Source organism: Leuresthes tenuis, unplaced genomic scaffold (assembly GCF_036924035.1).
Source record: "Leuresthes tenuis unplaced genomic scaffold, fLeuTen1.0.hap1 SCAF_4, whole genome shotgun sequence".
In the NCBI taxonomy this organism is placed as follows: domain Eukaryota; kingdom Metazoa; phylum Chordata; class Actinopteri; order Atheriniformes; family Atherinopsidae; genus Leuresthes; species Leuresthes tenuis.
The window spans coordinates 11,626,572-11,639,847 of NW_027325358.1; the positions used below are offsets into that span (position 1 = coordinate 11,626,572).

General features: G+C 36.8%; 1 protein-coding gene across 2 annotated transcripts in view; it reads right to left on the reverse strand.

The window, feature by feature from the left end:
• The window catches only part of prkcaa (protein kinase C, alpha, a), a 124,423-nt gene that overhangs the window by 46,827 nt on the left and 64,320 nt on the right, over positions 1-13,276 (reverse strand). For both annotated transcript variants that reach the window (XM_072384574.1, XM_072384575.1), the window contains exons 4-5: positions 11,465-11,576; positions 8,277-8,405 (exon numbers count right to left, since the gene is read on the reverse strand). In XM_072384574.1, the coding sequence (XP_072240675.1) occupies positions 8,277-8,405; positions 11,465-11,576 (241 nt within the window). The remainder of the gene's footprint in view (positions 1-8,276; positions 8,406-11,464; positions 11,577-13,276) is intronic.

The window sequence follows — 13,276 nt, forward strand, 5'->3', positions numbered from 1 at the left end:
CTTTGATCTCTCTACAAATTACATCAGCATGGAGTGACCATGCCTACAGTTACTTCATACATCATCTTTAAGTTCAGTGTGTTTTTTTGTCTATGTCTATATGCTACTTACTAGTTAGTCGTTCAAATACATAATCAAAGCGAATTTTATGCCTTTCTAAAAAAGTGAAACCAAACAGTTTTACAGCCAAAAAGGCCAATTCCAGAACCTTTGGGCTGGAGGCCCAGCAGTGGAAAAATGCTGGCACTGGTACCACAAGTGGTGTCAGCTGCTCCATTCCAACTCTGACTCATTGGGGATGTATAATAACTGGATTTTTAAGTACATTTTCTCTTGGCAAGAGGTTGTTGAATCCTCTGCAAATTGAATCAAGCACTACAAAGGAATGGAAATTACTGTAAAGAAAATCTGCAGTGAGTGGATGCAGCAGCCGTCAGATCACTGGACAGTGAACTTCATTTAAAAACCCGCTGGCCAAATTCAAACCAGATGAAGCTTTGATCCAACCACAGCTGTTCTTTTCAGAGTGCTTGCTTGGACTCAAAGAAGAGAGAACATAGAATTTTTGCTGAATAAATTTGAATGACTGGTTGACTAAATGAGAAAACGGCCCTTAAACAAATGTAATCGAATATTTCATACAATTTGTTTGGAAAACACCATATAAAGGTAACATTCTTAACTGAATAATATCATTTCCAGTTACTTACTTCAATTAAGACAACTTTTCTTGAAAAAAATGCATTTTCTGATATTGCATGCTTAAATGTGCAAATTATGCATTTTCCACTTTGCTTAAACAGTCAAATCAACAGTAATGTGAACTTGAGGCATTTTGTTTCTACTAGTTTGGAAAAAAGAGTAACTGTTAAAATTGTAAAAAACAATTGTTTTGCCTGCAGTATTTAACATTAAACTTGAATAAAGAACTGAGCTGCACCTGGTTTTAATAATAAAACATTGGGGACTAGATTTATCCATACTTTCCGCATTTCCTAGAAAACTAGAGAGCTGTTGTATTCTGCATTTAAGTGCAGAAAATGCATCCAGATATGAAAAGTGAATTTGCACAGAGAATGATTTCATGCACCACTGAAGATATTTTTGCTTACAGCCTACAACCTTTTCACAAAGATGAGAAACTTGTGGTTGTGACTCTAAATCTAACATTAATCTTTCAGCATTCTTCAAGTATAACAGCACTGATACTACCTGTTTCTGATCTTATGCTCTTTATTTGGCTTGTAATAGGAGAACCACAAAAAGTAGGATAGATTTCTGCTACTACAGCTTCACCAGCCAGAGGATGTTAACAGTAAAAGGAGTGCATTTTATCTCTTAATGTTAAGTGTCACTACACCCCCATAAGGTTCCACAATAAAATCTTTGTTCCTTGATGCACCCCCACATCTATATCCATTCCAAACACCAATCTGACCAATGCACACCCACAATGCACCTACATATAAAACATATAGACTTCTAGAGCAATATTTGTGTAACAAATCACAAAAGCACATTTGAACTCGGAGGCAGAAGGAAAACCCTAATGAAAAGGTTAAAGCGGAGATAAAAGAGATGTGAAAGGGCATGTAAGTGATGTTTTCTGCAGAAGTGGGTGAGTCACAGAGGGAGGAACATGTAATTATTACCACTGTCTCTCACATAATCCCCAAGGAACAGCTAGAAGCAAAGAGTGTATGCACATATCCTCACACAGTGTGGAGAATAAGTGGAAATGAGAAACTAAGAGGGGAAAGCACTCTCCCAAGTGACAACCCTTTGCACAGAATCAATGAACAATGGGGTTGCTGAAACAAACAGGAGGGTGGCTTCCTCAGCACCAACAGACAAAGGAGAGATTTGTGCAGGCAAATGGTATAAGAGGCAGAAAACAAGCTTAGTTATGCCTGTTCTTCATCAGAGAAACAGAACTTGTTTTGTCTTTCTCGGCTCATCCTTAATTCCATTTTACTCCAACTGACAAAACAAAAACTCTCCCAGCTAAGGTTTCTGGAAACTGCACAAATATCTCTCACTGTTTCTGAGTGACTCATTACTTAATTTAGCTATTTCAGTGTCTGTTGCCAAAAAAGTCTGTTTGTCTGTCTCCGTCGGACTGTGTGGAGTTCATGTACGGGTATAAAGACCAGCTGCTTCCCCTGGCATCTATGTCACTTCCCGTTAGACATTTTAGCTCTGGCCAATTGATGAAACGCAGAAAAATTTTGAGTAGCTCTTCACTCAAAGCTGAGGGTGTGAGTACTGTCTGTTTGCTTGTGTGTTTCTGGTAATTGTTGGCCTCACTTAGGAAATCAGGCTTTCTCTTCACACAAACGCACCGTGCATTATTCAGTCCAAACATTCAAAATCAATTATCCAAGGACACATTTTAGAGAATTTTCATCTGGGGGTGTTACATTATAAACCGGTATGAACAATAATCATGATGAAATATCAAATATGATAAAATCATGATTTGATTTCAGATGAAAGAATAATACTGATCACAGTTTATATTTTATATAGTTTATGTTTTGTTATTAGTGTGATTCAATTAGCAAAGAAAAAAACAAGAAAAAAATAAAACTAAAAGTGGATTAGTCTGATGGCTATATCATATTTTATGTTTCTTTAGTTATCAAAATAATATTATTATTGAGAATGCTTTTGGCATTACCGTGTAGTGAAAATACAATGGCATGTCCTATTTTCAGTCAGGACACTGATTGAGATATTTTTGCGCCAAAGATGATTTTTACAAAAAAGGACATAGGGTTGCAAACACAGGAAATGTGCTTCTGACCGAAAGTGTCTTAGTAAAACTCACTGCAATAAAGAAATCTGAACGGACTGTGTGTACTTGACATCAGCCAATAACCACCGACAATGAAGCTGAACTCTTTCCAGGAAAAAGAGGGGGTTTGTGTCAACAGCTTTACTTCTGCTTCAACGGATCATAACTGGGTTATATGTATTTTGTTGTAATAAGGTTCTCATTACTTGCTTCACCCTGAAATAAAGCTTATTTGCTTACAAAACACTCAACTACAGTGACAGAAAAGTGGTTCCAAACAGCCTGCTTACAGTCTGCAGGTATCTATTACCCATGAGCAGCTACTTCAGGCTCAGTATCGGCATGTTCTTTGAGGAAGATATATGCACAATTACACAGCAAGTGCATACACATCATAGTAAAAATGATAGAATCATATATCTAAAGGTTATGCAATGCCTCATCCTCCTCAGCCATAAAATAAACCCTCTTGCTACTCTCCATGTAACAATTTTGTTGGCAGGCTGTGAGACATCTACAACAGCTAATGTAATGTGAAATGCAATCTGGCTTGAGGGGGCTGCAGGCTGTTACAGCAGTTATACACACCTACACATACAAGCCAGAACACACATGGACATGACAGCATGCATGCTGAGACAACATCAGGAATACGATGTACCACAAAACTGCCAAGAATCTGCAGCTTACACTCAAACAAAATATCATGCACCTGATAGTCGAAAAAACACAAATGGCCATTCCTGCATACTGTCACACTGCTTCTCCAACATGCATGTGTGAAAAACGCATGGATCTTCAGATATAGAGTACATAAAGTACTTCAGTGTATGAATGCTACCTGTGGCTTAAATGTTAGTACATTTGTAGGTAAATGTTTTCACTTTTAGTAGTGAATGTTCATTTATAAAAAAGAGTGCACAAAAAAGGTAAATTCAACACAGCCACGTCCTCTTTGAGTTTGTTGGCTCTACAAAACCTAAAACTTCAATAAGCGATAACAAGTTCTTCAAGAATCATTATGATTTTGTATATTTGTTAACCTAAACTTTCCTCTTTAGTCTGTGTGAGTGTTTTACACATTCATTCACGCTTTTTCCACACAAAATACACAGACTGCCTGACATTTCATTCATAATAAGCGCAAGTTGTATGAATGTACGTGTGTGAAGAATATGAAATTAGGGCAAAAGTAACAATGTTGCTACCATAAAGACAAGAAAGCAACCAGAAAATTGTTAGTTGTGCAAAGCAGTAAGTAAATGTATGCCTTCAATTTGTCTAGCTGCACATAAAGATCTAAACTTCTAAATCTAACTTGATAGTAGAGGGATGCATTCAGCCCTGGCAGTGCACCATGAATCATGGAAGTTACCTCAATATCAGCACAAATAAAATCTAATCAAATCTATTAAGTATTAACAATGAACTATTAATGAACTATTAAGTATACTTATTAACTTTCTAATCTGTGTTAGATTCAATATCAGCAGCACAGAACAGCTGACTTTAGGCTCAAGACACCTCGCTAAACCATTCAGCTAAGTTCACTTCATAGAACAGCCCGCTGCTCTGCTTTAGCCTGAACCCTATGAAAAAATATATAATCATAGTACAAATAAGTCAAATGACATTGTAAAATCAATTTACAAACTCAATGACATTACAGAATGTCTTGAAAAAGATTACGAATCCAGACACATTACTTCAAAAGCAGTCAAAAAAAGAAAAAAAAGGACAAAAACACTTTTTTTACCATCTAATACAATCTCTGACATCAGCAATACCTTAAAAGGCAGGAAGTGCTGGTCCAGCTCCTCACAAACACAAGCCCTGCATGGTGGATCTAAACAAAGGAACAAACTACTTGGCAATATTTAAAACAAACAAGTCAATAAAGATAACTGAACTAATTCATAACTCTGTGTTTGCTTTAAGCCGCTTATATGTTGCGATGAAAACTGTAACACAATGCAAACTCAAAACAAACCACAGAGATAGTAAGTGAAGCAGTGCTACCATGGCAATGACAAATTAAAGCAAAATGAACAGAACTTATTTTTTTAAAGTGTAATGTGTGAAGGACAATAGTGAGTAAAGGCGATCTCGCCCACTAAGTCGTGTGTGTATCTGTAAAAATGTGTGTAACCGTGAACCTTTCATCATCAGGAGATGATTGTTGTGTCATTATATGTCTAGGGAAGTGCATCGGTGAGGAAATAGGAAATAAGTAATAGACGAGAGGGTTGTTGAGGGAGATGCAGCCAAGAAGCCCAGCAGGATCAAATTAGCTGCTGAATTTAGAGACCAAATAAGACTGAATTTTTATTCAATTGGAGGAGAGAAATTTGTCAACAGCAGTCTATTTTGCCATTTTTAATAAGAATAAAGAGTGCACCAGGTGTTTTGTGTCCACTTGGGTTTGTTAGTTATACAAATATAATTTGTATCCAAATAACATACAACCTGGCTGCTTAATCCCAGTGAGGGTGCATTAATATGAATGCCAATCAGCCACAAATTTTAAAACCATCTGACGAATATTCTGCAGGTCTCCTCTTTGGTCTGCCTACTGTGAATTTTCTTTGGGTGTTTTAGCCTTTATATATGTGACTGAAATGTAAATTGTAATTCTATAACCACTTTTAAGAATCAGCAATGTAATATATAGTGTTTACAAGAGCTACAAGGATAACATTTTGTAAAACTAGATCATATGGGTGCCGGTGTAATAAGAGATTGCAAATGAACTGGCAAATAAATACAAACTTGCCTCAGGTGAGAGCCAGGCATTTGCATAACCACATTTGATATCTTCTGATCTTTTCATATTCCTTTTCTTTATCCTTCCCTATATTTTTACCAGGTGCAATGGCAAGAGTGATTACCATGAACGAAACACCAGAATGGGCTTGACTATATGCAAAAAAAAAACAAAACTGATTTCCAGTATAAGAAGATAATAAATAATGCAGATAATAAATGTTCCTGAGTGACACAAAAGTACAAGTCACTCAAACAGGTTCAGTACTTTCACACATGTAAAGTCAGCCACGGTGCTTTCTCATACTCCCTCTTTCTTCAAGTGATAATTTGATAAGCGAATAAGTCAGGTTTAGTGACTGGGGTCTTGTGATGCACTGACCCCTGTCTGAAAGTTAATTGAATGATTATGTGTGCCTGCTGTCAGCTCTCTGCCATTACTATTGTTCAAGCAGATGTGCTAATGCACTATCATTACAGCCAGGAGATTAACAGCATGCCTCAAAATCAAGAAAAATGGGTTACATCACAAAAAGTGCATTGCACTTTTTTCCCCACAATAATCTCTTTTAAAAGTTATAAAGATGGTTTAGATAAGGAAAGGATAGTTTAGATACAGTGTGTCTGTTCTATTTCATGTCACTACAGTACAAAGAACAGCAAATGAGTATCAACCATCAAAATGCAGTTTTACTAACTGCCAAACTATATATTCTGCAAGGAGTATATGGTTAAAAATGTTGATTTGTGTAAAATGGATCACTTTAGGGGTTTATTCTTCAGCTCTAACAAAAGCATGCAATTAGAAATACTCCCTGGTCAAATTATAATTTGGAGTTCATTAAAAAGTGTGTTCAAGAGCATGTTTTAACTCCAGTCTTGGAAGTGATTAATTACTTACTGTTGCGTGATTACTCTGGACTAGTAGCTCAAGGAATTTAAAACTGCACATATTTGGTCAGTAAAACTAAGTAATGTGTGATGAACAGATCAATCATCTTAACATAAAACAATAATGTAGCATCTAAAGCTGGTGTGGTGAGGAAGTTTTGCACTTGCACTGAGACGGTTAACAAATGTTAGCTTAAATGTTATAGCTGTGACACCACAATTCCTTGATAATGACAACAGTCATGCACAGTTAGGTATTTTCAGGAAGAGATGTGCATGATCAGTTGGATTTATTCTTGATACATGTATGGTTGTATCAAAATATAAATGCTAATTATTATTTTCTTCCTTTGTTACACTGGTCTAGCACCTCACAAGCCTGTTTCTGTGTCTGTGATTTTGTGAAAAATATTAAATAGCTAATTAAAGACAGGGAACTGGCAGGTATTCACCTCTAACTGGCTCAGCCTGGGAGATTACACAAGACTGATGTGTGCTTTTGAAACTGTGACCTGTAGGCAACTGTCCAAGAGCAAATAAAACCAAGAAACAAATCTTTACACCATCACCTGAGATAACTATGAAAACATTTGTCTACCCTGTACCTGATTAGATGGCAAACAGCTACCCTGGCCTAGCACAGGAAGTCGCATCAGACTCCGAGCCAGAGAGGACTATGTGTGTATGTTGCTAAAAAAGAGTTTTGCAGTTCCTGCAAACAATACAAAGAATTAGTCTGGACCTCTGCAGAGTGTTATTATAATGCAGAATTTTGCAGCAGCTTTGTTGGAGGACCTCAACCTTTAGAACGATTTCCTGCATAGCTCTGAAGATGTTATCGAGCAAACAACTCAAAATGTAAGAACAAATGCATTCAAACAGATTATGCTTGAAATTATCTCAGCAGCTGGTCAGCCATTATTTGCCCTGAATAGATTATTTGACACTATCTGCAAAATCAACTATTAACTGAAATAAAGTGTGATTCATTAACTAAAACCCTTTCACCTTGAGTGGTGGTATCAGGAAACCATCCAAGGCATGGGAATAATTAATAAATATAGATAATAAAAACAAGAAACATTAATACACCACAAAAGGCCGGAGGGTCAGAAAGTACCATATATATTTTCATTTATATCCCTTTTGTTTTTAATTCTCTCAGATGACCCTTCTTACAACCTATTCAGATCCTGTCCTGAATTTATAAATCAAGCCTTCACTTATCTTTGCAGAAACAATTCAGTTACATCAGAAAGTGCAGCCAACAAATAGCAAGTCGTGACTATTTTAAAAAAGTGACAGAGGGAGGCCCACACAGAAGAGAGAACACTATTTCTAGACCACAAATTTAATTCGGGATTGCCTTCCAAATGCAGCACAACTATTAATTGTGTTTTGTAACAGATAGTTCAACAAGAGAAACTCAAAATATGCAAATCAATAGCCAACAGTTATAAAGGCTTGGATGCTAGAAGATAAATTCACTTCATTAACAGCAGGAGGAGTTAAGACAGCGTTAAATGTGAAGATACTTCAGGTTATTGGAAACATGTGACAAATAGTTCATGCCAGAGTGAGATTAGACAATCAGTAACTAGTGACAGAAAGGGTAAAGTGTTGATCCAGGCCTACAACTGAAACAGAACAGGACAGTGTACAGCATTATCCCAGGCTAAGTGGAGAGTCTCACACACACACATACGAACGCAACACAAGCTTTTGACATAAACGTAATTCAAATCATTTTAAATGTATCACATCAGCAGTTAAATCCCCTTCAGTTTACTGTTCACTGAAAGAGAAGGAAGGTTATGAGGCCTACCTGTCACCTGCAGCTTATCCCCGCTGACCTCACACTTGAGGTAAAGACGCCCCCTTCTTTCAGTGTAGTCAGTTCCACACAGGCTCGGCACGTTCATAACACACTGGTTATGAACATTCATATCGCAGGCTGATGGGACACAGAGAGGAGATAAGGACATCAGGGAACAGGGACTTCATGCATTATGCAGTTGATCTAACTCAAACAAAAGCATTTTCAGAACTGACTAAAGTACTAATACGGTTGTAAATTTCATGATAAGATGCAAAAGACTGATTTAATGACATACGGTTTTTAATCACTTATCACAGTTTTACATATATTTATATGTAAAAAAACAATGAAAATAGCAATGTGTGCATGCAACATTTCAATGCTTAATGTGTCAGTGTAGTAAGCCGCTTTAAAACGCTTTCTTAATTTAATGTACCTATTTCTGCACCTATCTCTGCTGACATATTTCAATCTCATTTCATGTTTGGCTCAATATTAAAGGATTGTTTTTCTGAGAGCTGTGTGAGGGAGGAGATAACAAGGTTATGACCCAGATTCATCTCTGTGATGATTTCCATACATGTCATCTCTGTCTGGCAGCTGAGCCACATGGATTGAGAATGGTTACCAATGGTTACATCATCATGTCACCAGGTCAGTGGCTTAAAAAAAAAAAAGAACAATAAAAAATGTAAATGTTGCAACCAAAGTCTTCATGAAGACATCTTATTTTTTTTTGTGCTGCTTGAAATAAGTCCTGTGGCTCACTCGTGTGTAAAAACACCACTGGGCAACTTCAATGTGGTGTGGTTTGTGGTGCCACAGTGATCTGCCAAGTACATTAAGGTACAGAACATCATTAACTTTCTTCATGTGGCATGTTAGCAGGTCCAACAGGAATAATACAGATAGAGGCAATAAATGTGTTAATAGCAGTGCTGTGCACATTTTTCTTTTCTATTCCACCTGTAAACAGGATTAACAACAGAATCAAGATAAATCTAACTGCACACAGTATGAGGCCTGGTTAGGATACACACACACACATACATATATATGTGTGTGTGTATGTGTGTGCATATTGTCAGACATAAAATACATTCTGCAAACACTTACTATTATTTGAGTACCACTTGGGTACTATACTATGTCTGTAGCAACACAAATATCAAGTAAGTAGTACAGAAATGTTCAAATTATATTCTACATTGAAATGTGATGTCTCTGTGACTAAGGAAATATAACAATGAATGGCAATTTACGTGTACGTATCAAAGGACAACTGTGACCATTTAAGAAAGGTCTCTAAGTTAATGAGGGTTCTTTGAATTTACAATGACATGAAACTTCCAGAATTTGTTGTTCAAAATAAAGCAAATTTCAGAATTTACAAGGTTTAACTTAAATGACCCATTAAGTCCCTTCCACTAGATGAAAAACATATGTATCCAGATGAGAGAAATCCCTGTTTGCTGTCAGAAACAGTATATTCTCATTCACGTTTAAAAACTTCCAATTTCTTTTACAATGCTGTAACCTAATGGGAACCTCAGCCACAGTGAGATTTCACTCCTGACAGTAGATTGACACTGATCTGAAGTTTTCAATCCCAGATACAGCTCAACAAGTGCCTTCAATCATCCTGAGTGTGGGTTGTTTCCAACAGTGGAAAGTGGTGTCATGTATCTGGATGCAGATGCTTTTTACCAATGTTTTCCGTCAAATGTTCAGCCAATCAGATTCTTAAGTCTATTTAGTGACATGTTAACCATATCTCCTCATAATGTCAACTGTTTCTATATGTATAATGACAGTGAAAAATTCAGGTTATGAGCAGCTCACAGCTGGGTTCAGTTTGTAACTGCAGACTGCAGAAGAAAAGCAAGAAGAAAAGAGTTGTGCTGTTCTGACTATTCCCTTGAAAAGGAAGTAGCCAAACAGTGTTTTGTTTGTTTGTTTTTCTAAATATGCAAATAAATTTGCTAAGCTTCCAGCAATGTGGAGAAATTTGTCTGCAACTCAATGAGTCTATCACAAACATCTAAGTGGAGGTGTGAGTTATGCGGTGAGTTAGAGGAGAAATATATGCACTAGCACGGCTTTACAGAAGAGACTGGTTATCTACTGAAGAGTTGCACAACTGTATAACAATATAAATGGTATGACCTGATTTTATATCTCGTATGAAAAAAATAAAGGCATAAATTCAAAACTCAACATGAAGCTCCAGCCCCAACTTGCTGTACATCAAGCCCTATAAAATTTCAATACACTGCTAATGCTTGTCAGAGATGATGCCGGTGTCCTCCCCTTATATTAGGATATTTCTCAGGTTAATAGTGTTTCACCTTTCTCTTCCTTTCTTAGATGGGACGGAATTGACATTATTTCGTCTAGAGTAAAAAAAAACTGAACAAGCATCAAAGCTGTGAGATAGGAGTCACCACCTCTGGTCACAATTCAGATTAAAATCTGAGAAAAACAGGTTTCAAAGACATCTGTGTTCAGAATGCAGCCATTAGTTCAGGCAACAAGATGCAAAACTAATAATGTGATCACAAGAATTGTACTAAATCTTTGGGGAGAGTACTGATTCAGACAGTGATTATTCAGTTTATCAAAAGGGATCGTGATCTTTTTGCAAGATTGTCCACCCCTAATTTGCAACTTCGCATCTCTATTTTTGTACCCCCTGGAGCCATCATTACACATAACTGGTGGTCTGTAGTACATAGCACATAATGTATCTGGGAGCTCATTAAAGCATTCAGACTTTAATCCACTAACACATGATTAAAGCGAGGAAGGATGAGGGAGGGATATTAATAAAAGCTTCGCTTACTGTGGTGAGAACACCGCTGCTGTGTGAAAGTCTAGCAGGAGAGGGATATACAGTATCAGCTAGTGTTATTTAGAGAAAATAAACTTTTTTACGAGACTGAAACTGATAAGGTGTCTTTTAAATAGAAAATAATCTCTGTGAAGCCACTTACACCAGGAATCATGCTTATCAATTTCAACCTCGTGATTTACAACCTTAGCAGCCACTTATACCACATCCTTATAAAAAGAATTATATGTCTAATCCTTAAAACTATGTGGTAATAATAATATATTGGTGGCAACTCCTTGTCCAGTTAGAATCCCTTTCCAAACAACCAAAAAGTTTTAAATATTACAGTGCCATTACTTACTGTCACACTTCATGCCCTGGTGGATGAGGCCGTAGAGCAGAGAGCCACAGTGATCGCAGAAAGTGGGGCTCCCATAGGTGTGGATCTTGAATTTATGCTTTGTTCTGGGATCCTGCAGGAAGCAAATTGAGGAAAAAAGGTAAGGATGTGAAAATGACAAGGGAAAAAAAATACTGCATGCAAAGTGTCCCATTCAAGTATATTGATTCAGAGGAAGAAAAAATGGTGATGAAAGCCTATATTATAAAAACACTGCTGATGACAGTACAAAGAAAGAAAGCTTAGGGAGAATTTATTTTTCCATGTAAATTCAGAAAAATTTACTTTGTTTAGGGTTGTACGTATTTGTCATCTGTACCGTATTGATATCCTTGTTGTTGCTTAGTAAATAGTTTGTGTGTAAATGTGCACACAGTCATCAAAGCCATCAAAGCTTTTCATTCATCATTTGACTTCTATTAATACTGTTTATTGCTCCAGGCTCCCAACATAAATATTTCATCAGTCAGAGTGTGAAAAACATTGTAGTTTAATGGAGGGTGTGCGAAGAAGACACGGGTTGCAACAGTAAGAATCACATCTTTGCTGGCATCGACCATCTAGGGTTAGTGTTATTTTACTACGCGATAATGTTCTGTAATCTGGTCTCTTTTTATTTCCATTTTTTGCATCATGAAAGTAGCTTGATGTCACCAGTTGTTTGTGTACTGCACTGATCACACAAACCATTTCCACTAGATGCTTTAGTTTATCACTGTCGAACCAGAGGCCTCTATGTTTTAAGGTAAGACTTGAAATGTTTAGGTGCATAGGATTTTTACTTAATGTTCAGAATAAGTAGCACGTATGCCCAAAGCAAAAACCAAACAAACCTCAGAAACAAGTACTTTATAAGTAAACCAGATAAGACTTCTTCAGGATGTGCACTGAGAAATAAGCAGAGAAATGAGTCACCTCATACCTGACATGCCTTCCGAAACTATGGGATTAGTTATTGAAGGGAAATGTCAGATATGTTTATCACCCACAGCCATCTTAAAGCGTTAATCCTACTCTAATGGCTCTTAAGTAAGTGTTATACAGACTGGAATGCCGTCTGACACAGCCGCAGTGTGTTACTAACATTGTACACTGCGGCTCACACACTCAGAGTTGGATACAAAAAAGTCAAATCAAAACTACAAATAAGCCACATGATTACATCAAACACTAACCAAGTAACATGAATTTACATGAATCCCATCCAACTGAATCCCAAGCTGTCACCACACAGACACCAAATGTGGTTTTCATTGGGAAAAATCAAAGTAACTGTAAAAATTGATAAAAATGGACAGTGTCAAATTTTAATATGTGTGAAAGTATCATAGCACATGAGTAATACAACAACCCATCCACTACGAATCGCGCATTTGTCATCCCTGAACACAAGCTTTAATATTTGTTTTGCAATTTTTAAGTAGAAACCACATCAATCGTTTGACCACACCCTCATCATCACCTGCAGGGCCAGAACCAATAAAATTTAGATAATTTGGTACTCAGATAAGGGTTTATTTTGAATACGCAGTGATATTTAAATACAGTAAAAACAGACAGAGGTGTAGGAAGATAAAGCAGAGGGAAAATATTTGATAATATGAATTCATATAAGCCAACACTCACATTTACAATTCAATGGAAGACTGTAACAGCTTAAACAAGCAGAAGTGGGTGTAAACCTTGTCTAAGTAAATATCTGTGTTAAGTAAAGCCTGTAGTTTCTTCAAGTGATCTCATGAACAAGCAGTTGCCTCCCTGTTTTCCATGTTT